General features: G+C 51.2%; 1 protein-coding gene across 5 annotated transcripts in view; it reads left to right on the top strand.

The window, feature by feature from the left end:
* Positions 1 to 23,739, top strand: part of MED26 (mediator complex subunit 26) — a 53,467-nt gene that overhangs the window by 16,891 nt on the left and 12,837 nt on the right. Inside the window, exon 1 of one of the 5 annotated variants that reach the window (XM_054673106.2) lies at positions 4,462 to 4,646. The exons of 1 other annotated variant lie outside the window; for it this stretch is intronic. Coding sequence is in view for 1 of the 4 variants with exons in the window: in XM_016935406.4 (XP_016790895.1) it covers positions 23,352 to 23,405 (54 nt within the window). In the remaining 3 variants the exon portion in view is untranslated. Of the gene's footprint in view, positions 1 to 4,461; positions 4,647 to 20,701; positions 23,447 to 23,739 lie in introns of those variants that run through there. 3 more of the 5 variants (XM_016935406.4, XM_063801316.1, XM_063801317.1) reach the window with 3 other exon arrangements.

Here is a 23,739-nt window from a genome sequence, read left to right as displayed (position 1 = left end):
GGCTGCTCTAGCCTGAAGAGCACTTGAGCACTATTGAGAGCAATCGGCTGTGGAGTGGATTGCGGGCCTCTATGTACTGCAGTCAGTGGAGAGGATTAGTTCCCCTCTCATGCGTTTCCGGAAGGCTCAGAACACTAGTGTGCAACATAACACTCCAGTCAAGGCCACCAGTCATGTTCTTCATGTTCCCAGAGGTCCATCCCACCAAAAATGACTGGACAACACCTGGTTTTCTCCACACAGTCAGTGAAGCCACACCCCATGGCTCTGCTAAACACCCTGGAGTGGTCCATGCCTCTGCCTTCCTCTCACCTTAGTCACCTACTCCACCTGTGAGGCCCAGGGGCTACTGCCAGGATGCATGTTCTCCAGCCCTCCTCTGCCCTCCATCTCGAGTCCAACCCTGGCCATTTCCCTCTTGGTCCTGTCCCTTCCATACCGATAAGCAGATGACAACACTGTCACTTCACATCCTTCAGTGGTTTTCCATCACCCTTAGAATAGACACCCACATTCCTTATTGTCATGATCTATACATGCTACAGGCCTTGGGCCCTTCTTTCCTTTCTCAGCTTAACTTGAACCCTTGCCCTCATTCTTGTGGGAGAACCTTCTCCCTCATCCAGTTCTTGTGACAGTCGGACTTCTTCAGGCCTCTCTTGGCCACCCATTATACAGAGCCCGTGCCCTCCTGCTGTCACACTGCTTTCAGCCTTCCATGTCATGGCACACATAGGAAACAGTGGCATCCACAGGGTGCAATGGGTAATTTGGAGGCGAGACTAGGGGAAAGTGCATGTGCTGTTTCTACCATAGAAATTATAAGGATGGTGGCTCACGCCTGTAACCTGTAATCCCAGCACTTTGGGAGGCTGAGGCGGGCGGATCACCTGAGTTCGGGAGTTTGAGACCAGCCTGACCAACGTGGGGAAACCCCATCTCTACTGAAAATACAAAATGAGCTGGGCGTGGTGGCGCATGCTTGTAATCCCAGCTACCGGGAGGCTGAGGCAGGAGAATCGCTTGAACCTGGGAGGCGGAGGTTGTGGTGAGCCGAGATCACACCATTGCACTCCAGCCTGGGCAACAAGAGCAAAACTCAGTCTTGGAAAAAAAAAAAAGAAATTATAAGGAAAATAAAATACAGGGTGTTAGGGAGCATAGTTAATACTGAACTTGTGTTGAATAACATGATTATTATTATTTTTAGAGGCAAGGTTTTGCTTATTATTATTATTTTTTAGAGACAGAGTCTTGCTCTAAAAACTTTACTTGTCCAGGCTGGAGTGCAATAGCGCAATCATAGCTCACTACAGCCTTGAGCTACTGGGCTCAAGGGATCTTCCTGCCTCAGCCTCCCAAGTAGCTGGAACTACAAGTGCTAGCCACCACACCTCACTAATTTTTGTATTTTTTATAGAGACGGTCTCGCTGTGTTGCCCAGGCTGGTCTTGAACTCCTGGCCGCCTTGGCCTCCCAAAGGGTTGGGGTTACATGTGTGAGCGACCGCACCCAGCTTGAATAACATTACTGAAATAACATTGCCTTTTTTTTTTTTTTTAAAAGAGTGCTTGTGTCCAAGAACATAACTTTTATATGTTAGGGTGTGGGTTTTGTTTTTGTTTCTGTTTTGCTTGACTTTGATAATGGTTGTGGAGAAATTTTGTTTGCACAAGAAGGTGATAAAACTTGGAAGCATTTTTTTTAGTAAACATTGAAAAATTTATGAGTTGGCATTTCTAAAAAATCCAGATTCTTTAATCTTTTCATTTATATGTAATGTTGAAATACAATAATGCAAATGGACTTTAGTTTCATTCAGACTCTATTTCAAGCACTTCAAAATAATGAAGCTCTAATTTACATAAGGCATATACTAAGGTATAGACAGTGGTGTGCTGGTGAAAATTTGACAACCAGCTCTCAGGAAAAAGAAAAGAAATCCATACATATACATATGTAAATATGCATGTAAGTTTATGAGTTTTACTAGTATAAAGGATGGGTGGCATATAATTTGCAAATAATAATGAAATATACAACACTATTGTCAGTTCCATATAGCCAATTGCTTCTCACCAGCTGCTTCCGTTGATTTTTGCTGAGCTTTTGTATCAGCTTCTGATTGGTTTTGACATGACTTTGGTTAATATGTTATTCTTTTTTTGTTGTTTTTTTGTTTTTTTTTTGAGACGGAGTCTCGCTCTGTCACCCAGACTGGAGTCCGGTGGTGCAATCTCCGCTCGCTGCAACCTCCACCTCCCGGATTCAAGTGATTCTCATGCCGCCCCCTAAGCAGCTGCGACTATAGGTGTGCACCACCATACCCGGCTAATTTTTGTATTTTTAGTGGAGACAGGGTTTCTGCATTTTGGCCAGGCTGGTCTTGAACTCCTGGCCTCAAGTGACCCACCCGCCTCAGCCTCCCAAAGTGCTGGGATCACATGTGTGAGCCACTGCACCAGCCTGGTCGATATCTTTGTATTAATGAGTCAAGTGATGTCTTTGCTGAATTAGATAATAGTTTTCAAATACCTGTACTATAAGAATATTTTGTCAATTGTCCTGTTCCCAATGTAATGACTTCAGGCATGACACGCTTTTTAAGTTTAATTGCATTATTAACATTTTCTCCATCACTTTCTTAAGTCTAAACCCCAGGAGTTGGCTAACTTTTTGTAAAGGGCCAGATAGTAAATATTTTCATCTTTGCAGGCCATATGGCCGTAGAGCTTCTGTTGTACTGCTATCTTTGTAGCACAAAAGCAGCCAGAGACAGTATGTGAGTGAATGAGCGTGACTGTGTTCCAGTAAAACTTGATGTGGTTAATTTATGTCAATGTGAATTTTACCTCAATAAACAGCATGTAAAATGAAAAAAGTAAAATCTTCATTTACAAAAACAGACAGTGTTATGGAATGGCCCAGGAGTTTGCAGATTTCTAGTTTGGAGCCCATAAAATCAAGCCCTGATTTATAGTGTTTACTGATTTCTGTGGTGGAAATACTCTCACCATGGCTGGCTTCAAGCCACTAACATGAGGTCACTGAATGTGAGGTTGGGAAAGAGACTCAGTAGCACACCATGTCCTCCATGCCCATACAGTAGTCATGAATAACCTCAGAAACCTAGATAGTACTAAGTTTGGTAAAATAAGTAGGAAGTGATGAGTTTTGAGTACACAGTACTGAAAACTTCCTCCTTTGTTCTTATCACAACTTATTGTAAGCTTATATAATGTAATTGTTAGTAATGGCTCCTTTGATTCCTGAAAGTGTCACCACGGGCTTGCTCTCTCAGTAAAGCTGGCGTGAGCAGGCTCCAGCACACACCTGGGTAGAGTCCCTGCCCCTTACCTGGCTTGGATGCTGAAGGCTCGCGGCCCCAGAAGAGGAGATGTATTGGAATGTGTGCAGACGGAGATCTGGCCTGGGCCTGGAGCCTTGCCCACCAGGGCCCTGGTGCCCCTTGGCCTGCTTGCCGGGCTTCAGGCCACAGACAGGTTCCTTGTCCAGATGGTGTCTGCGCCTTTGCAGCTGGCTGCTGGGACAGTTCTCGTGATCGTAGTTTCCCATTGGCCCTGTCTAGCACCCCTCATTGGCTCACGAGGAGCCAGCTGCCCTGAAGGGGAGGCAGGGTATCATGCAACTTGCTCTAGATCGGGGTGTCCAATCTTTTGGCTTCTCTGAACCACATTGGAAGAAGGATTGTCTTGGGCTGCACATAAAATACACTAACACTGATGATAGCCAATGAGCTTAAAAAAAAATCTCATAATGTTTTAAGAAAGTTTACGAATTTGTGTTGGGCTGCATGTGGCCCGAGGGCCATGGGTTGGACAAGCTTGCACTGCTTCTTGCTCCAGATGTATTACCTCCCCGGGTTCTCTCAGGGCTCCGGGGTTGAAGTGACCACCTCATCTGGCCCAGTGGTTGTGAGGGAAGCCTTCAACTCACATTAATCACACTGTTTATTTTCTTCATGGCTTCTAGTGTGGCTATGGTCTTTTCTGTTGCCTGCCTTCCCCAACATGAGTGTGAGCCCTCTGTCTGCTCCCTGAGTTCCTCTTCAGAAGGCACGACGCACACAATATGGACATGCTCCTTTTTTTTTTTTTTTTTTTTTTTTGACAAAAGGAGATAGTCTCTGTCACCCAGGCATGAGTGCAATGGCATAGCCATAGATCATTGTAGCCTCGGATTTCTGGGCTCAAGTGATCCTCCCACTTCAGCATCCTGAGTAGCTGGGACTACAGGTATATGCCACCACACCCGGCTAACTTTTTAATTTTTAAATTTTTATTTTTATTTATCTATTTATTTTTTAGAGACAGGGTCTCACTATGTTGCCCAGGCTGGTCTTAAACTCCTGGCATCAAGCGATCCTCCCACTCAGTTGCCCGCTTAGCTGGGATTACAGGTGTATGCCATCGTGCCTGGCCAACGTTCTTATTTTTCCAGGAGATAAATAGCAGCTGAGACCAGATACAGTGGTTCACACTTGTAATCCCGACACTTTGGGAGTCTGAGACAAGAGGATCATTTGAGCCCAGAAGTTTGAGACCAGACTGACCAACACAGGGAGAGCCTTCTGTGAAAATGTGACTGAATTCTCGTGTCTGCAGCAGTTCCATTGTGCATCCCAGGTGGGTTTGGGTTCCCACCAAACCTGCAAAAGTGCTCCTGATGCCAGACACCAACATTGCTTCTTGGTGTGTGCCAGGCACCCCTCCCCTGGGAAACGAGCAGCCCTGTCTCAGCCTACTCCCCTCCCAGATGGTGGCAGTCACTGTTGCTGACTTCATCACTGAGCCATCAAAAATCTCTCTAGGTTTCATCGTGGCTAATGCCACATTTGCTTATCCCCCGCTCCCCTCCAAAAAATGGAAACCCTCCCTCATTGTGTCTTTTGTTTTTGTTTTTATTTTTATTTTATTTTTATTTTTTTTGAGACGGAGTCTCGCTCTGTCACCCAAGCTGGAGTGCATTGGCATGATCTTGGCTCACTGCAACCTCTGCCTCCCGGGTTCAAGCAATTCCGCCTCATCCTCTTGAGTAGCTGGGATTACAGGCATGCGCCATCACACCCAGCTTGTTTTTGTATTTTTAGTAGAGATGGGGGTTTCACTATGTTGGCCAGGCTGGTCTTGAACTCCCGACCTCAGGTGATCCGCCCACCTCAGCCTCCCCAAGTGCTGGGATTACAGGCGTGAGTCACCGCACCCGGCCCCATTGTGTCTTCAGGCTGCTTTGTGCTGACTGTGCTGGCCTCATTTATGGGGCCATACAGTCTCCTGAAATTCAAGAGTCCCCGCAGCCTCTCCTGCTGGCCACAGGGCCTGTCTCCTGACCTCACCTGCTGCCGTGGGCCCAGGCGTGTGGATTCCAGATGACCCGCTAAGGGCAAGGTAGAGCTACAGCTTGGCTCTGTCCGGCTGTCTGGTGTGGTAGTGATCCGATGCTCTATCCCTTGCCAGGCCTGAGTTTTGAGTGAAGGAAGAAGGGGAAAACTGGCCTGTCTGGATGACAGATTTGCCATGCACGAATATCCGCACACAGTGATGTAGAGCTTCGGCTCTTTGTAACCAGGAGTTCCATAGGAAGACAACTTTGAAAAAGCACTTTGTGACTGGTAGGGTGCCATGCAGCCTCAGCTGTTCATTTCCAAGGGTCATCCATTTACAGGATGAATGCTCAAGCCTCTTCCTCCCAGTGCCATGGAGTCTGCTTGTCAGTCCCCTCCTTGCCCAGCATCTCCCGCCTGCCTCCTTGTTCCCCTGTGCCTTCACCAAGCCATGTCTCCCACCCTGTTCACCCGAGCCTCTCCTCTCCTTTCCTCTAGTGCCACCTGGCTGGGACAATGCAGAAACACTGCTCCTGGCAGGGCGCCCTGTGCCTGTCCCCTTTCCTGCTGCTCTCTCTGACTGTGTGTGTGCAGTGAGTGGGGCAGCCTGGCCAACCCTACCTGCCTCAGGTGGATGGTGGCCCCAGGTGCTGCTGCCACTGTCTCTGTGTTCTATCCATTTCCCCTTTCCATGGGCGTTGTTCATTCACCTGGTCACTCACGGCCTTCAGTTCTCATCTCAGTCTGAGGACCCCCTTTGGCCTCATCAGTGTCCTGCCCACACTGGTGTCTCAAACTCCGGGCATTAAAAACCATACTTAGGGACTTTCCTCTCAGCTGTCTTTCTGATTCTACCTCCAACAATTTAAAAACTGCCTTTAGTGAGGTCTAATTTACATACAGTACAATGTGCCTATTTCAGGTGTACATTTGGCAGTGGAAGTCCCTCATTAAACAGTTATGTCTGTCTTGCTTTCACATTTGTCTTTTTATTTAGCTCTACGCTACATTTTGATGCATTTTTGACAAATTCGTATACCTGTGTAACTACTCCAGTTGAGGTGTAGAATATTTCCGTAACTTAAAAAGTTCTCCCTCCCCCCACTGAGGGGCTACCACCAATCCCCAGTTCACCCCGCCATCGGCACCACATTGGCACTGCTGGTGGGTGCTGTCGAGTACTGCAGGTAGGTACTGATTTTCTTACCCGTGGTGGGAAAATGGGGTAACAGCACCCATATGAACAGATGAGGCTCACAGAGGCTTGGGACGGACACATATTTTTGTGGTCCCCAACCTAGTTGTGTGGGCTTGTGTCACCATGGGCCGGCTCCCAGGGGTAGGGGTGGCGCAATCGCTGTGAGCCATTCCCTGCCCCCTGTAGCTAGGGTGACTGTGCATCTTATCCAGACCAGGACACTTTTCAGATGAATGAGGTGCTATTAAGAATGACCGTGAGTAACAGGTGTCACCCAGCAAACCTGGCCTAAGGTGGCCTTCTGCAACCCATTGTCTCTGATATCCTTGTGTACAGTCCTTAGAACCAGCCTTCCCCGTGCAGAATGGAATCTAGGTGGCTCATGGTCTTTGAAGCGTCCTGGCACCCAGCCTCAGCCTGCACATCCAGGCATGGCCCTGCACTCCTGGGTGTTCCTAAGCTTAATCGTTCTCCTTAATATGTTTCTTTTCCCTTTTTTCTCACTGACTTTTCAGTACACAAGCAATAAATACGTCTTCCTTTAAAAAAGTAAAATGTTTGAGTTACAGCTAAAGGCCCCCTTTGACCCCTGTCCCTGATGCAGTTCTTCTATCCCTCTGGAGAGGACCCATGTCACTAGTGTAGAGTCCATTTTCCTGTGCTGTGCAGGCACAGCCCAGAGCACCGGGCCATACTGTGCATGTGGCTTTTCAGTCAGTTCTGGCACACAGGGCAGTCACTCTACACCTAGCTCACCTCCCTCCACAGTGTGTCCCAGCTTTCTGTGCTTGGTTACACGTGGGTCTAGCTCACTCCTTTAACTGCGGCGTAGCATTCCCTGCTAGAAGCCGCTTCATGATCATGGAACTGGCTTCCAGAGTTTTGCTAATGAAAAGGTGTTTTGCAGATATTCATGTGAATGTCTCCCTGTGCACCCAGGGGAGCCTCTACTTGTGCTTAGGTCTGCCAGGCAGTGAAAGTGCTGGGTGGTAGTTTTCACAGTGGCAGATAATGGAGGGGAGTCTTCTGTGGGTGCCCCTTGCAGGCAGAGGCACCTCTCCATGGGTACCTCTTCCATGGCTCTGCCCAGAGCCTGTACTCACAGGATGTGCATTCCAACCTCGGGGTCCTCTCACCACTGCCTGGAGCCTTACGGAGCCAGAGACCCTTCCCTAATGCCCTAGCTCCCCTGGTCCCCCACTGCTTTACTTGAACAGCCGAGGTTGGGTGTGTGGGCTCCAAGAGGCCTGCCAGACTGAGCCTGGGGGAGAGTACCTGTTTACATCTGGCCCCCACATACCGAGATAGGCAGTGTTGGGGCCCTGCTATTGACTGATGGGGAGACTGCGGCTCGGGGGCTGAGGTCCCTTCCCCAGGATCTTCCCATAGCTCCTGCAGATGTGGTATTAGCATTCAGAAAGGCCCTTGATACGTCAGCATAGTGTGGGAAGTTAAGAGGAAAAGAAGGGAAGAATTTTTTTTTTTTTTTAAAGCCCTCAAGCACTCATGAGCACTCATGGCTTAACAGTGGCCCTAGAGGTGATGGTTTCCATGCTTCCCATTGCACAGATCGAGACCCACCTCCAGCTGGCTGACACTTGACTATGGGCCTTGCAAGTTCTCCCACATGGCCATCTGATCCCTCCCACAGTCCCACAAGGGAGCGATGTTCATGCTTATCTTGGAAATACAACTTGCTCCACAGCCTCAGGAGGTTTTCCTGGTCTCAGTTCCAAGCCCAGCCCCTCTCTTCTTTGGCTGCCCTGTCCATTTATTTACACATGAGACTCCCGTTAGCCTCAATGGCCTGTGCAGGAGGAGCAGAGGGCCCAGGAGCCACCTAAAAGATGCCTGAGGGAGAGTGGTCCTGGCAGGAGGACCTCTTAGGAACTTAGGCAGCAGGGGCTCTGCCAGGGTCCCGCTGGTGTTTTTGTTTTTGTTTTAATTGTAAAATATACATCCCATAAAACTTAACCATCTTAGCTGTTTTTAACTGTACAGTTCAGTGGTCTTACACACTCACATGGTTGTGTGGTCATGATCACCATCTGTCTCCAGGACTCTTCATCTTGCAAAACCGAGCTCTGTTCCCATTCGACACTCACGTCCCTCCCCTTCCCGAGCCCTGGGCGCACGTACTGTTTGACTTTCCACCTCTCTGATTTTGACTACTGAGTATGAGTGGAATTGTGCAGTGTTCATGCGACTGGCTTCTTTACCTCAGCATAATGTCTTCAGTCTTCATCTGTGTTGTTGCATGTGTCAGGATTCCCTTCCTTTTTAAGGCTGAAATACTGTCCTGTTGTTCAGATATATCACACTTGGCTTATTCATTCATCTGTTCCTGAACACTTGAGTTGTATCCACCATGTTTTAGCCATGGCAAATAATGCTGCTGTGGACATGGGTGTGTAAATGTCTGTCCACGTCCCTGCTTTCGGTTCTTTTGGGTACATACCCAGAAGTGGAATTGCCTGTAGCGGTTGTTTCTGAGTTAAGTTTAGAAAGGTGGTAGGGGTGTGGCATTCAGGGTCCCATTCATGACAGTTGAGGGGAGAGGGTAGTGGGGATGGCTTATGGTTCCAGGCTGTGTGCAGGGTGTGAGGAAGACCTTCCACCTGGACCTACCTCCAAGTGCTCAGGGTTGCTGTGAGAAGGAATGAAATGCCCATTTCAGTCGCATTTCTGTGTCTTTGAGGAGAAGCTGTGTGTTCCAGTCGGCACCATTTTTTCCCTCATGGTCAGTGATGTACTGGTGTCCCAGAATGGGTACAGCGTGATCTGCCGAAAGTCTGTGCTCAGAACTTTCCATAGGGAATGAATGAACCAGCAGGTGCACGTCAGTAGGACAGGCTGACGGCGGCTCCCTGGTGTCTGGCTACAGGTATCCCGCCATCCATCCCCTGACACCCCTGCAGGCACACAGCCGAGTGGTGGGCTTCCCAGCCTGCCTTGAGTCCTCCCTCTCTCAGCCCCGCTGCTTCCCACAGCCACGTCCCTTCCTGCCCCTCACCATGTTGCTCCCTGAGGCTGGCCAGCGCCCACAGAACTGTCTCCCTGCTTCAGCTGTGTGTTTGCTTCTGCATAGCAGAATGAGCTATTTAAAACGACAGTCTGACCCTGTCATTCCCTGAGCTGAGCATGGCCCGGGGTGGCCTGCCGGGAGGTGTCCCCACCTTGTCTGGCACTCTGCGCATGCTGCGCTTCTCTGTGCCCAGCCCTTTACTTGTGCTGCTCCCGGGTCCTTGCCTCCCCAGCTTGTCCAGAGGACTCCTGCTTACTCTCCAGGTGTCCTCGCAGACTCCCTCTGTCACCCTCCTAGGGGCCCCAGAGCATCCTGAGTGTCACAGCCCTGCCTGCTACACACTTAGAAGCTCTCTCATCACATGTCTGCTCGCCTGGCCAGGCCAGGAGCACCTTCAAGGCCACAGGCGTGCTTTATCTGTGTGTTGCTGTGAGTGGCAGCTGAGAGTGTGGTAAAAGAGCCAGTACTTAGGCCGGGCGCGGTGGCACACACCTGTAATCCCAACACTTTGGGAGGCCGAGGTGGACAGATAACGTGAGGTTGGGAGTTTGAGACCAGCCTGACCAACATGGAGAAACCCTGTCTCTACTAAAAATACAAAATTAGCTGGGCGTGGTGGCGCATGCCTGTAATCCCAGCTACTCGGGAGGCTGAGGCAGGAGAATCGCTTGAATCCAGGAAGCAGAGGTTGTGGTGAGCCGAGTTCATGCCATTGCATTCCAGCCTGGGAAACGAGTGAAACTCCGTCTCAAAAAAAAAAAAAAAGTCAGTGTTTGTAACCAGGCTGCCTGGGCCCCAGACCCAGCTGTGTGACCTCAGGTAGATTAGCTGACCTCTCTGTGCCTTAGCTGCTTGTAAAAGGGCTGGAGTGCAGTAGCACAGTCTCAGCTCACTGCTGCCTCAACCTCCTGGGTTCAAACAATTTTTGTGCCTCAGCCTCCCCAGTAGCTGTGTCTACAGGCGTGCGCCACCACACCTGGCTAATTTTTGTGTTTTTTGTAGAGGCAGGGTTTTGCCATGTGGGCCAGGCTGGCCTTGAACTCCTGGCCCCAAGTGATCCACCCGCCTGGCCTCCCAAAGTGTTGGGATTACAGGTGTCAGCCACTGCTCCCGGCCAAGAATTTCTTAATAAATAAAATAGTGCCTGATCGGCCTCACTGAGGCTGTGAAGAACCAGCTCTTCCTAGTCCATCTTCAGCAGAGCTCCTACAGCAAGCAGGAGGGCCTGTGGGATTCTCTTTGGGAGGAGCAGGTTGGGGAGGAGAATCCCAGAGGCCTCATCTTACACTTGGGGTCAGTGGGGGGAGGTGCAGTTCAAGGCAGTCTTGGAGGCCACTGGCAGGAGGCTGAGAACCCAGGGAGCTGATAGGGGCTTAGAAAGTGAGGCTGAGGCTTCCTCACAGGGCCTCTGGGGTCTGTGGGGAGAGGCAGGGTTGTCAAATTCTGGCAGTATTAGCAGATGTGCAGTTGGATAGGGGGATTGCTGGGCATACCTGAAAAGGAGAGGGCAGGCCCCCCTGCACCCCAACGATCAGTGAAGCTCCAGGTAAAAGTGGATTTTGAGGCCAGATCCAGCTTCAGGGCCGGGGTCCCAGTCATTGATTAGTGTTGATGCATCACTAGAGGGGGTGGTATCTGCTCTCCTTTCCTCAGCCTGGCACAATTCCAGGGCTGTGCCAAGAGGAGGTGGAAGTAGAGCCCATGCAAGGCTGTGCGGAGCAGGAGGGGGCTGCTACAGGGACCTGTGGCAGGAGGGCCCGGGGGGATGAGGGGGGACCTAGGGAGGGTGCACCACAGCCAGGGAGGCGCTCCTGGGCTCCTGGTGGGCCTGGGCTGGCTGCCTGTTGACTGCCTGTCCCCCCTCTCACAGGTGGGTGCTTGGAGAGTGTGTCCTCACCCCATCTCAGGCACCAAGAGGGCAGAGGGTAGAATTTGCATCCATCTAGGTCTAACTTTTGAGGCTTCTGTGGCAAGTGGTTAGTGCCCTTTGGTGGTGAGACCTCTACGTCAGGCCCCAGGGCAGATGCTTTGCACATAGCCTCTCTCCTGTCCTCAGAGCACCTGTGGGCTCAATGGCACAGTCCCCTGTACGGGTGTGTCCTGTGGTGCACAGAGAAGTGGCTTGCCCAGCTGCGCTGCAGGGTGCTACAGAGGAACCCCAGTTCCAGCCCCAGGCCAGCAGGATAGGGGAGCGGTTTGGCAGGGGCTGGAACTGGGGTTCCTGAGGGAATCCGTTAAGCCTGGGCTGCTCCTGGAGGGAGGGGGCGCAGCAGTGAGGGTGATCAGGAGTCAGAGGGCCGGAATGCATCAGAGCCTTAGGGCTTCTTCCCTGGCCTCTCCCACCAAATATCACCCCCTTTTAATATGGGATTCTGGGTGACAAAAGCTAGTATTTAAGGGAGCTTGGATGGGCTCTTCCCTGCAGCTGTTCCTGGGTCCTGCACATCTGCTACCTGCAGGTCCGGAGACACCACACATCACATTTACTCTGTGTTTGTGAGAGGCGTGGCATTTGTTTAGGATGGCCAGAGTCTGCAGCTTATCTGTGATTTGAAGGGGCTGCTGATAAATAAAGCAAAGCATATGGGTTAGAGGATCCATGTTTCCTGCCGTGAAAAAGGACTTTATGGGCTTGTAGGTGAGCATGTTTTATTTTGATAGCTATGTATTTATTTTCATGGGTACTAGGGAAAAGTATAACCCACGAAATATCACCCAAGTCCAGGTATTAATTGCTTAAGACAAGAGTGAAGTAGAAAAAAAATGGAAAGGGCAATCAAAACAATTCGATGGCATCTGGAGCCCTGCCTGACAGCAGTCTCTCCCCCAGGCTTCCTACTGCACCAGCGCCAGGACACATGAGGCCCTCCAGGAGCTGTCCAGTGGAGGACATGTGTCCCCAAGCGGGGAGGGGCAGGGAAGCTCAAGAAGTTTGACTGGTGGGACTTGGTGCTTGATTTCAGTTGTTTCCCCAGTACGTGTACTGTGTTTTTTATTACTTTTGTTTTATTTATTGTAGCCATTAAATTTTTCAGCAACATTCTCCTGGTTTTCAGCAGCCGGTGAACTCATTATTATTTGATGTCATCATAGCACATTTTCTCCCTTAGAGTTTGTCCTAAAGGTTATTACAGATGATGGGTACGGCACAGTAGGCCTGATGCGCCAGTGTCAGAAGTGAGGTCTTCAGTGGCCCGGGGTCTGTGGACCTGTGGGGTGGCAGGACTGGAACTGTCAGTGCTGGTGTTGGAACTTGTCAGAGGGTGTGCAGGGGAACAGCAGTTGTTGACACGACTTCTCAACTGTAGCAAAAGCAGTGGATTTTTTTGCTGTGTTGCTTGGAGGGAACAGTACTGGATGCCAAGTGGGGCAGTTCATGCCACCAACAAGTGCTGCTGGGTTAAGGAGAATGATGGGGTGCATCTGGGAGGCAGGCCAGGGCATCACCATCATGTCCCCAGAACCCAAGTGGGACCTGAGTCAAGGGGCAGTCTTGTGTTCCGACCTTCTGGGGGTGGGATGAGCCTGGGCTCTGGAAGCTCCAGGGAGGTAATTTTTTTTTTTTTTTTTTTTTTTTGAGATGGAATCTTACTCTGTCACCCAGGCTGGAGTGCAATGGCGTGATCTCAGCTCACTGCAGCCTGCGTCTCCCGGATTCAAGCCATTCTCCTGCGTCAGCTTCCCGAGTAGCTGGAATTACAGATGTGCACCACCTCGCCCGGCTAATTTTTTTTATTTTTAGTAGACACAGGGTTTCACCATCTTGGCCAGGCTGCTCTTGAATTCCTGACCTCAGGTGATCCACCTGCCTTGGCCTCCCAAAGTGCTGGGATTACAGGCATGAGCCACTGCACCTGGCCAGGGAGGTAATTTGAAAACAGCCTTAGAGGCTGGGCACAATGGCTTGCGCCTGTAATCCCAGCACTTTGGGAGGGCAAGTTGAGCGAATCATCTGAGGTCAGGAGTTCAAGGCCAGCCTGGCCAACATGATGAAACCCTGTCTCTACTAAAAATACAAAAAAATTAGCCAGGCAAGGTGGTGCACACCTGTAATCCCAGCTGCTTGTGAGGCTGAGGTGGGAAGATGGCTTGAGCCTGGGACGCAGAGGTTGCAGTGAGCTGAGATCACATGCCACTGCGCTCCATACTGGGTGACAGAGTAAGACCCTGTCTCAAAAACAAACAAACAAAAAAACCAGCCTTAGAAAGTGGCCGGCTCTGATGTGGCAAGAACAAAGGGTAAACGAAGGCTGCACCAAGCAGCCCACAGAGCCGGATGCACCTCTGTGTGTTGCTGGGAACCAGGAGAGAGAGGGTGAACTCAGGACCGTGTTTGTGTGTGCCTCCTTTCGTATTTTCCGATGGCAAACTTTGCAAACAAACTTAACCTGATGCTCACCCAGGCATGATTGTCTTGGTGTGTTGTTTCTGTTGTCTAACCTTAAATGTTACCTGTTTAGGAAGTGCGGTGTGAAACAACAGTGGTGAGTTGACTTCTTGCCTCAAGAGGTGCTGCTGAAATAAACTAGGAAAGTGGGAATGTCGGAGAATGTGTCATACTGGGATCTGGTATATAACAGTAGCAGGAGAGCCCTGAATGGGTCCTGCACTGCCTGTGAAGTGGGGGAAACTTAACTTGCTTTTGAGGCTGTTCTGAATTGAGATTATTGTCAGCTGGCAGTGCTGGGCACAGAGACATGGGATTGATAGCTGAGGTTGTCATCTCAGGCTACAGCTTTTGTACTGTACCCGTGTCCTAGAAGAACCCAGAGTTCCTAGAGAAGGATCTAGGCTCTGCCACCATCTTGGCCCTGTCTGGTAGACATGCTCGGGCTCAGGCTTGGTGTTCTTATGAACCTGGGGGCACTGTTCCCCTCTGGCATCTGTCACCCTCTGACCATGTGGGCGTGGTCTGTGAGATATAGGACTTCGTGATGGAGTGGTGGTCTTCTTGTGAGGTTGGAATATGAACTGCTGCAAGTTGGCCCACCTCATTCTTGGCCATTTGTTTGCAACTTTGGGGCTGTGGCACAGTGTGCCGTGCAAGGGCCACAGGCTGGGAAGCCAGCAGATGGGAAGTGGCTAGGCTGTGGAACCCCGTCCAGGGCCTCACTTTGCCCAAGACACCTGGAGGAGTCTTGGAAGACCTTACCCCAGGTCCTGTCACCCCGTTCCTGTGTGAAGGGGGAAGGGAGCGGCGTGGAAGAGGGGCTAGATCTGCTCTTGCCTCTTCCACTTCAACCCCGCATCCTGCCCAGCATCCCAGGAACATCCCCACCCTATGCCAGCATGTTCCTGAAGGAATGTAACCTGCTCCAGGTAGAGCAACAATGGCATTGACACATGCCTGTCTGAGTTAGAGCTGGGTGTGGCAGCATGCAGCCGAGTTGTCCGCATCTCTCCATGCAAGGAGGTGGCCCACGTGTGCACTCTATGGCTGAGGCTGTGGTCAGCAATTGTGGGCAGTATGGCTTCAGTGCCAGTCCTAGGAAATTATTTATGAATGTCTGCGCCAGATCGTCTCTCTCGCCTGACTGGCCTTCACGTTTGGAGACACACTGCCATACCTGTGCAGAGTCAAGGGAAACATAAGGAGGGCAGGATAACAGCTCTGACGCAGCATGGCGTTGCTTTCTGGGACCCTTGGCAGGGCACAGCAGATTTAACTGCTTTCTCCCTCCCTTTTGTGATGGGGTCATTGCACTGTGGAAGCCAAGAGCCAAAAACAGTTGAAGCATGGCTGGGCACAGTGGCTTGCCTGTAATCTTAGCACATGAGGAGGCTGAGGCAGGAGGATCACTTGAGCTCAAGTGAGGTCGAAGCTGCAGTGAGCCACGATGGTGCCACTGCACTCCAATCTGGGCAACAGGGCGAGACCCTGTCTCAAGAAAAACAAAAAGAAAAAAGTTGAGGCAGTACCAGTTGCCATGACAGTATTTGAACTCTCTTGGAGTAAAGTTTAACACCTGGGAATTGATTCCTAAGGAAAAAATGAGAAAAGGAAGCATGTTTGAAGATGTTCATTCCAGTACTGGTTGCAGTAGGAGAACCTAGAAAGAAATGAACTGCCCAGCAATCGGAGAAGGTTAAGGGAATTATGATACATTAATAGAACATTTAGCTGTTAGACATGATCTTGAAGATTATGTAGCAACAAGAAGTGTTAAATGAAAAAAGAATGCAGTATCTGTGATGCAGTGATATAATTGTTACTGGCACTGGACTAGGACGGGAAAGTCACCCAGGAAAGCATTGCTGTTGGGGGAGTGAAGGGTGTGAGTTGGCTCCACACTTTGTTCTGTGCAGAGCTTGGCCTCTGAGGTCAGACCTGAGCACTGGTCTCCATTCTTGGGTCTGCTGGGCACTCTCAGCCTGAAGCCACCACAGGATGTCATCCCTTCCTGAGTCTCCAGGTGTCCATTTGTGCAATGACAATGTTCATCTCACCTCCTGAGGCTGCTGGGGTTCAAGACAGCGCACATCTGACAACAGCCGTGGCTCAGTAGATGCTCTCAGAGGAGAGGAAGACCACAGGGGCAGGGCGAGACCTCCGATATTGAGGGTGAGAGCACGTGCACAATCAAGTCACCAGGTCCCTTCTTGCTTCCCTCGGTGTGCTCGGTCAGCACAGCATTAGGCCCAATGTGGTCAGAGTGTCTAGACAGTCACAGAGCTGGAAAGAGGTGCGCACGTGTCACGAGTTGGGTTTGAGGAGGGCTGGGGTCAACCATTTCAGGGCTTTGAAACAGGGGTCCAACGCAGAGGCACCTACTGGAGGTGACTCCTGGACTGTAGGCTTTCCTACATGGGGGGTGCTGCCACTGCTCCTGGAGTGTGAATCCGCAGTGAGGGAGGAAGGATCTGGGGTTGGGGCCTGAGGAGCCCCAAGTGGAGGAAGTTGAGACTGTAGAGGGGCCACCGGCAGGAGCAGAGTTCAGGAGGAAGGAGCAGCCCTGGATTCGAGGAACTGCTCTGAGAGGTGAGGCCGAGGCAGGCTGATGGGTCCCTGGCTTTGGTGACAGGTTCCCTGGGTAGAGCCGTTTTGGTGTGGTGACAGGTAGGGTCCAGAGCCAGCGCTTTTTAATGCTGCTGTAGGGTGTAGTAAAAACATGCGTTCCTGCCCTTAATTGCACTGTTGCATTTTCTGTGGCTGTGGTTGACTGTCAGCACTTGTGTGGTGAAGATGAAGGTGGGGGAAACCAGATTTTTTTTTTAAGTTAAAAAAAGGTTTAAAATATTGAAGAGGTGCTGTTAGCAAATGAAGAAAGTTCTGGTTTTTTCCCCCTTCTTCATCTTCACCGTGGTGAAAAATGAACCTTCTCCATGTCCAGTGGTCTGCCACCTCTGCAGGCCACTTCAGTGCCTCTCCTAGAACCCAGCTCAGACCCCACCTTGCCTTGGACATGTCATGACAAGGGAGCACGAGTCTCGCTGCAGGGTGTCCTCTGGCATTTAGCCCAGGCCAAATCATGGCCTCTCAGGTTGGTTTCGCTGCCCCTTCCCCACTTGTGAGATGCGCGTGGTTCAGGTCCACAGCAGGAAGTACTGGTGAGATCCGCTCCACCCCACTTGGGGCTTGACTGGGGCCACTGCTGTGTGGCTGGGCTTTCCCCAGAGCCACCAGGGGCTGCCTAGCCTTTAGTGGGAAAGGAAGGAAGTGGTTGATTTGGCTCTCGGCGGCAAGTGGCCTCAGGAGCCCTGGTGGCCCTTGAGTGTGCCCTCACTGTAGCCAGCAGATAACACAGGCTTCTACCAGCAAGCTTCCACTCTCCCTGCCTTGCCACACTGTGCCGCCACTATATGGATAATCCTGTCACTGAGTTACCACAGTGGATTGTTAGGTTTAATTTCCACATTGCTTTAATTTGTGGCTTTGCAAAAATCTCATGTGGCTTCCCTTCTCCCTCCTTATATAACAATTTGGAATAGCTTTAGGATTGCCAAGACGGTAAACTGGAGAAAATTTTTGTGGTCATAGTAACTTCCAGGACCTCTGCATTGAAAACGAAGGCTCTCTCAAAACACGTTGAGCCTTGCTGAGCAAACATGTTTGCCTGAGAGAGAGCAGCAGAGCCAGTGCCACCACTGACCACAGCTTTGGAGGGACAGGAGAGGTGGCCTTCTGTCTAGCAGCATCTCCAGGACCCACTCAGAGATGGCACCCTTGACCTGGACTTTGATGAAGCTTTGTGAGGACCACCAAGAGTCACTGTGTTCTCATGACCCTCTGGGATGGCCAGTGCAGGTGACAGCTGACAATGGGACAAAGCGTGTTTGCTCTCTAGGTGTTGACTTGCCACAGAGGGAGACCCCTGAGATGTTTGTGATATTGGAGTAAACATGGTGGCCAGCAACCGTGGATGAGGGACTTCATCCACCCATCATTTGGCATGTATCAAGTCCCTGCTAGTTGCCAGGCACTGTTCTAGGCACTTAGGAGGCAACAGTGAACAAAACCAAGGTCCCTGCACCTGAGGAGCAGACCTGCAGGTGGAGGCTGGACCACATGTGAGAAAGCGGGTGTGTTGCAGGCAGTGAGGGCTAAAGAAAGTCTGAGCAGATGTGTGGGCAGGTGGGAGGAAGAGCTCTGTGAGCCAGATGACCAGGGGAGGAGCTCCCTCATCCCTCCCTGCCTCTCCCCTGCTGGAAAGGGCTTGCTTTCCAGACCTAGTGAATGGTGAGGTGGTGATTTGGCCCTGTCCTCTGCACAGCCTGGGCCAGAGGGTGCCGATGAAATATGCAGTGACTTCGGATAGGCACCTCGGCATCAGGTTGTTGGGTCTATGAGATGTCACTGAGGGCCGTAGGAGGATTTCTTCTTTTCTCCTTGCAGGCCGTGGGCTGGTGGCCCTCCTGGGGACCAGGTGCTGGTGTCTGGATTGGTGGGCATCAGTTGCCTGCTTGGCCCACCTACAGAGTTGGCGCCAGCCAAGCAAGGCAGAATTCGGCCAGTCCTGTGGGAGGTTCGGCTGTGAGTTGGGGGTGGTGGTGCAACTTGTTATTTTCGTTGACTTGTGTTTTTAAAACAGAGGGTTGAGTGATGCCGCCTTTGGAACAGTTGCATTCCAGGGCAGTGGTTTGTAAGGAAGTTGATTTGGAACCAAGACAGCCATCATCTGCCCTTAGAAAATGTCCCCAGTTGCAATAACTGGTCATCGGTCCAGCCCGCAGAAGCTACTCAGGTCCTTATTGGAGCTGAAGTGGAATTATCTTAGAAACACCGGCTTTGGGGTTTAGAAGAAGGGGGTGCCGTTTTGACCAGGAGCTCTGGGAGCCAAGTGGATGAAGGTGGGGACACTGGTTATGAAGTTGGTGACAGGCTCCACATGTCATGCCTAGGCGAGCGGGTGAGACCTGCTGCTGCTGAACTTCTGTTTGGAAGGGACATGTGTGGCCTGATTTGCTAACATCCTCTGGGAGCTCCCCAGCCTCTGCCAGATGCCATTGTCCCTGACAGTGGCCATTGCTGGTTGGTGGCAGTACGTCCCCCACCAGCCTGGATATTTCCTGTCCTTTCCTCCTGTTGTGGTTTGTCTGGACCCTGTCACACCACCGTCGGGAGAGGCTTTCTCTGAGATTGGCATGGGACAGGACAGGGCCCCACAGCTGTGCCTGGTGGGCTCTGTGGGGTCGTGGTATGGACTCTGCAGTCCCCTCCTGCAGATGGAACTTGGGCACATCACACCCCCTCAGGGTTTACAGTCGTCAGAGGGATTGGATGAGGTCACACCTGGGAGGGACTCTGGAAAGCAGGGTGCAGGTGGTGCCAGGAGTGTTACCAGGGAGCCTCTGATTGGCTGGCCACAGAAGTAGGGGTCAGGGCTGCAGCTGGGCACGTGGTGCCAAGCAGAGCCCACAGCCTTGGGTGCCCCTGCCCATCATCCCTGTGGGGCTGGGCCTCCTTGAGGGCTTGTTGGAATGAAGCTTCTGATGCAGGAGGTCTAGGGGGGATGGGGATGGGGATTGTGCATTTCGAAGCAGCTCCCTGGTGATGCCCGTGCTGTTGACCCCTAGGCCACACTTGAATAGGAAGGATCTACATCAGCTCTCTAGCGGGGAAAGTCAGGATTTCAGACAGATTTCTCACTCTAGGAGCTTAATTCCCATAGGAGAAAACCATGCGGAATTAGGAGGGAAAAGACTCTGTCAGACGCACCGTGGCTACTTTCAGGTCAGGAGGACGGATCCAGCATCATTGCTTGCACCATGTTTTGGGGAGGGCAGACTGTCGTTTGCCCAAGACTTTGCAGATGTCTGCAGCCGCTGGCCTTTTCTCGAGTGTAGGAAGTTGGTTCCTTCACCTGGGTCTCCAGTGAAGTATGACCAAACCCTATAGGTAGGTATACAAGGGTGTGTGTGTGTAAGTTCAGCCTTGGGAAGTGGCTTGGTGGCTGCTTGGCATTTTATTTCACAGCTCATAGGACACTGTGACCCAGCTTCAGCTACAGCTTTTTTCCAAAGCTACAATTAGGATGCCTAATCAGTGCAGTGCACAAGTGTTTGTGGGTGCATACAGAATGTCCCAGAAGGAAAAAGCAGGTGCCTACTGATGCCTGCAGGAGTCTGGTCTGAGATGGGGAGTGCATTGTGTGCATTCTCAAGTGTATCTTTCAGTCCTTACAGTCCCTCTGAGATCCTAGGTGTGACAGTCATTCTCCTTCTACTGAGGAGAGAAGGAGCCTCCCCAAAGGGCCCACCCTCCTTCCCCAGGGAGGACAAACCCAGGTGGCATCTGGTTCCCCTCTCTAACAAAGAAGCAGTCCTTCTCTCTGCCTGCCATCCCTCCTACTTTTCCTAGGACCTGCTGCATCTGTCTGCCTCCATGGGTGTTTTTTTTAATAGCTTTATTTATTTATTTTATTTTGAGAAAGTCTCACTCTGTGGCCCAGCCTGGAGTGCAGTGGTGCAATCTCAGCTCACTGCAACCTCCACCTCCCGGGTTCAAGTGATTCTCATGCATCAGCCTCCCAAGTAGCTGGGATTACAGGTGCCTGCCACCACCCCTGGCTAATTTTTTTGTATTTTTAGTAGAGACAGGGTTTCGCCATGTTGCCCAGGCTGGTCTCAAACTCCTGGCCTCAGGTGATCCACCTGCCTCCGCCTCCCAAAGTGCTGGGATTACAGGTGTGAGCCGCTGTGCCTGACATTAATAGCTTTATTGAGGTATAATTGACATACGATAAACTGCGCATATCAGAAGTATACAATTTGATAAATTTTAACTTGTAAGTACATCAGTAACACCATCACCACAATCAAGGTAGCAAAGAAAGGAAGTTGAAATTAAAGCAAGGGAGGCAGATAACATTTGAAAATGTGTGTAATCAACCATATTACAAGGCCAGAAATGAAAAGCCTTATAATCATCCCAGTACATGCAGGAAAAGCATGTGACAAAATCAGACGTCTATTCCTGATAAAACCTCTCAGCAAACTAGGAGTAGAAGAGGCATTTCTTCACTGTCCTTTTCCGCTGTATAGATGTGCAGATTTGCCTCATCCTAAAGTGTCCTGTGTCACAGTGGAGCAGGGAGGCAGGTGTGTGCTGGCTGCATGGGGTAGCAGGTTAGGTTAGTAACGAATCTGTGGCCAGCTGGCACCCTGGCTTCTTGGATGGGAAAGTGGCTTAATACCTGTTGGGGGTGGAGGGGGCGTATCTGTGGTCTCAGGCGAGACCATGGTGTGGCGAGACCATGGTGTGGCAAGACCCCAGTGCCCTGCAGGGTGCTGGCACCATGCCCAGTGGGTGCTGCCTGCCTGCCTCTTTCCAGTAGCATTAGTGCTCACTTCTTCCTGGGGACACTCATCTGCTGAGTACTCCTGCCGGGGAAGCTTCAGAGTGCCCTTGTCCTCCTCAGACCCATCCAGGGCAGGAGAGTGCAGACACGTTTCTCAGTGAGCAGTGAAGTGCAGTGCACATTGCATCACTGTGTGTTGTAGAGGTGGCCAGGGCTTGTGTTGAAGCTGTTTTCAGACCTTGTTCTGTGGGGCTCTCAGAGGGTCTGGGCCGTGGGGAATGAGGGGCTGCTTTGCCAACACCTCCCCCTCCTCCACAACCCTGACAGCTTCACCATCTGTTCTGTAGAATGAGGTGGCCTCTAAGATCATGGAATTCACACGCAGTAGGTTATTTTTAACAACCTTTATAAATATAGTCTAGAAAATATACATCTAGAAAAGTGTACAAGTCCCAAGTTTTACAGCTGAATGAACATTTATGAACACATCTGAGAACCCCAGTCCACCCAGGTTAAGGAACAGAGCCTTTCCCCTGAAGCCATCTTCAACGTCCTCTCCTAGTCACTCTCTGCCTGCCACTACCCTGACTGCTCTCACCATCTAGAAGTCTTGCCTGCTTTTGACCTTTTAATCCAGGACAAAAAAAAAAAATGTGTTTTTTTGTGTTTGGCTCTTTGACTCGACATTGTTTTGAGATTTGTCTTTGAGGTTATGTGTACAGCAGTTTGTTCATCCGACATTGAATGGACAGACCATGATTTATTTATTCGGTGTTCTGTTGGTGGCCGCGTGGGCTGTTTTCAGTTGGGGCTGTTCTGATACAGCTGCTCTGAGTGCATTTCTGTTGGTGCTGCTTGGAGTGGAATTGCTGGATCATAGCGTGAGTGTCCATCCTTAAATGGTGGTTACCATGGGATCCACAGAGTCACCAGACTCTTCCTTGGGTGACAGTGTCCTTGGTTCTCTCCACGGTGGCCCTCGTTGCAGGAATGCCCAATGAGAAGGCCCCTGTGCCCACTCCTGTCCCTCCAGCTCCACACAGAGCCCAGGAGCTGTGGGGGAAGGGGTGGCCCTGGACCTGAGCCAAGTGTAGTCCTCCCCTGGGGTTTCCTGGCAGCCTGGGTGAGAGCCTCAGTGGTGGCATTTTATCTGTTGCTTCTGTTCTTGACCTTGGCTGTCTCTGTCTACTCCTCCGGGTCAGTACGCAGGGATCCTAACGCCCCCTCCCAGCATCCAGCGGGCCCAGAGTTTGGTAGAGCACCTGTGTGCTGTCGGTGCTCAGAGAGCATTTGATGACTTGTCTCGGGGAATTCTAGAAGGTCGCTAGTTCTCAGGATCTTACAGCAGCCCAATTGGACAGGCAGGCAGGGGGCTGCTCTCCTTCGGCTTCCTCTCTCAATGGGCCTCTGAGGCTGCCTCCAGGCACCGTGCTGGGCACTGCCCTGCCTGAATGGATCTTACAGACCACAGAGCAGCCCAGCAGAAAGTGCAGTGTGCGGGTCCTCATGGCCTGGCCCCTGGGGGCGTGGTCTCCAGCACACCATTCATGCTCTACAGACACCATCTTGTGGTTTTCTCATGCTCTCAGAGGAGGAACTGGGCTCCAGTCAGTGATAGGTCTTGCTTGCGTCAGCACTGGAGGCCAGGTGCGGTCCCCTGCTACAGCTATGCGCGGCTCCACCATTAGGTCCTTGTCTGCCCAGCCTCAGCTAGGATCTTCCAGGCGGCGGCACAGGGTGTGCTGTTGTGTGCATCTCTGTGCTTGGCAGTCTCTTGAAGGTTGTTCCCTGTTGATTCCTGAAAAGCTGGCTCGTTCTTATTTGGGCTCTGTCTTTGGCGGAACATATATGGGCCGAGCACTGTGTGTGTGTTTCCCCCGAGGATGTTGGGTCATTTCCAGTCTTCTGCAGCTGGCATTCTTATCGGCTGCTCCTAGAAGAGAGAGGCCGAGAGGGAGAAGCCCCCACCCAGCGTGCTATCACCAGGACTCCGCTTGGCTTCCCACTGCTCCAGTTCTATCCGCGTAGCAACGAGTCAATTAACAGATGAGCTTTGAGAGCTCTTGTGCCTTCACAAAGGGCCAAATGGCAGTAAGAATCGTAAGTTCTGCAGACCTGAAGCAGAGGTCAGGAGAGTCTAGGTTGGTAGTTTGGTTGGGAAGAGCTGCTGAAAACAGAAAGTGGGAGGGGGAGGGAAGGACGCTGTGGGGGCAGTGGCTGTGGAGAGCAGCGCTGCCTGCCTCCTGGCTTCATCTGCAAGTTTCTCTTGCTGCAGAAGTCAGGCATGCCTACTGATGGAGCTCCTACTTCTGCCCCAAGCCCTGGGCTTCTTCTTTCTGAGTTGCTCATGGGGTTCAGTCAGGGCTCCGCGTGCTGCCTGCACTCAGGTGGCATTTCCCGTCCCCTGGGCCGAGTTGTAGCATGCAATTGCATA

This window comes from Pan troglodytes, chromosome 20, assembly GCF_028858775.2.
Source record: "Pan troglodytes isolate AG18354 chromosome 20, NHGRI_mPanTro3-v2.0_pri, whole genome shotgun sequence".
Classification (NCBI taxonomy): domain Eukaryota; kingdom Metazoa; phylum Chordata; class Mammalia; order Primates; family Hominidae; genus Pan; species Pan troglodytes.
This window is presented reverse-complemented; position numbering and strand designations above follow the sequence as displayed.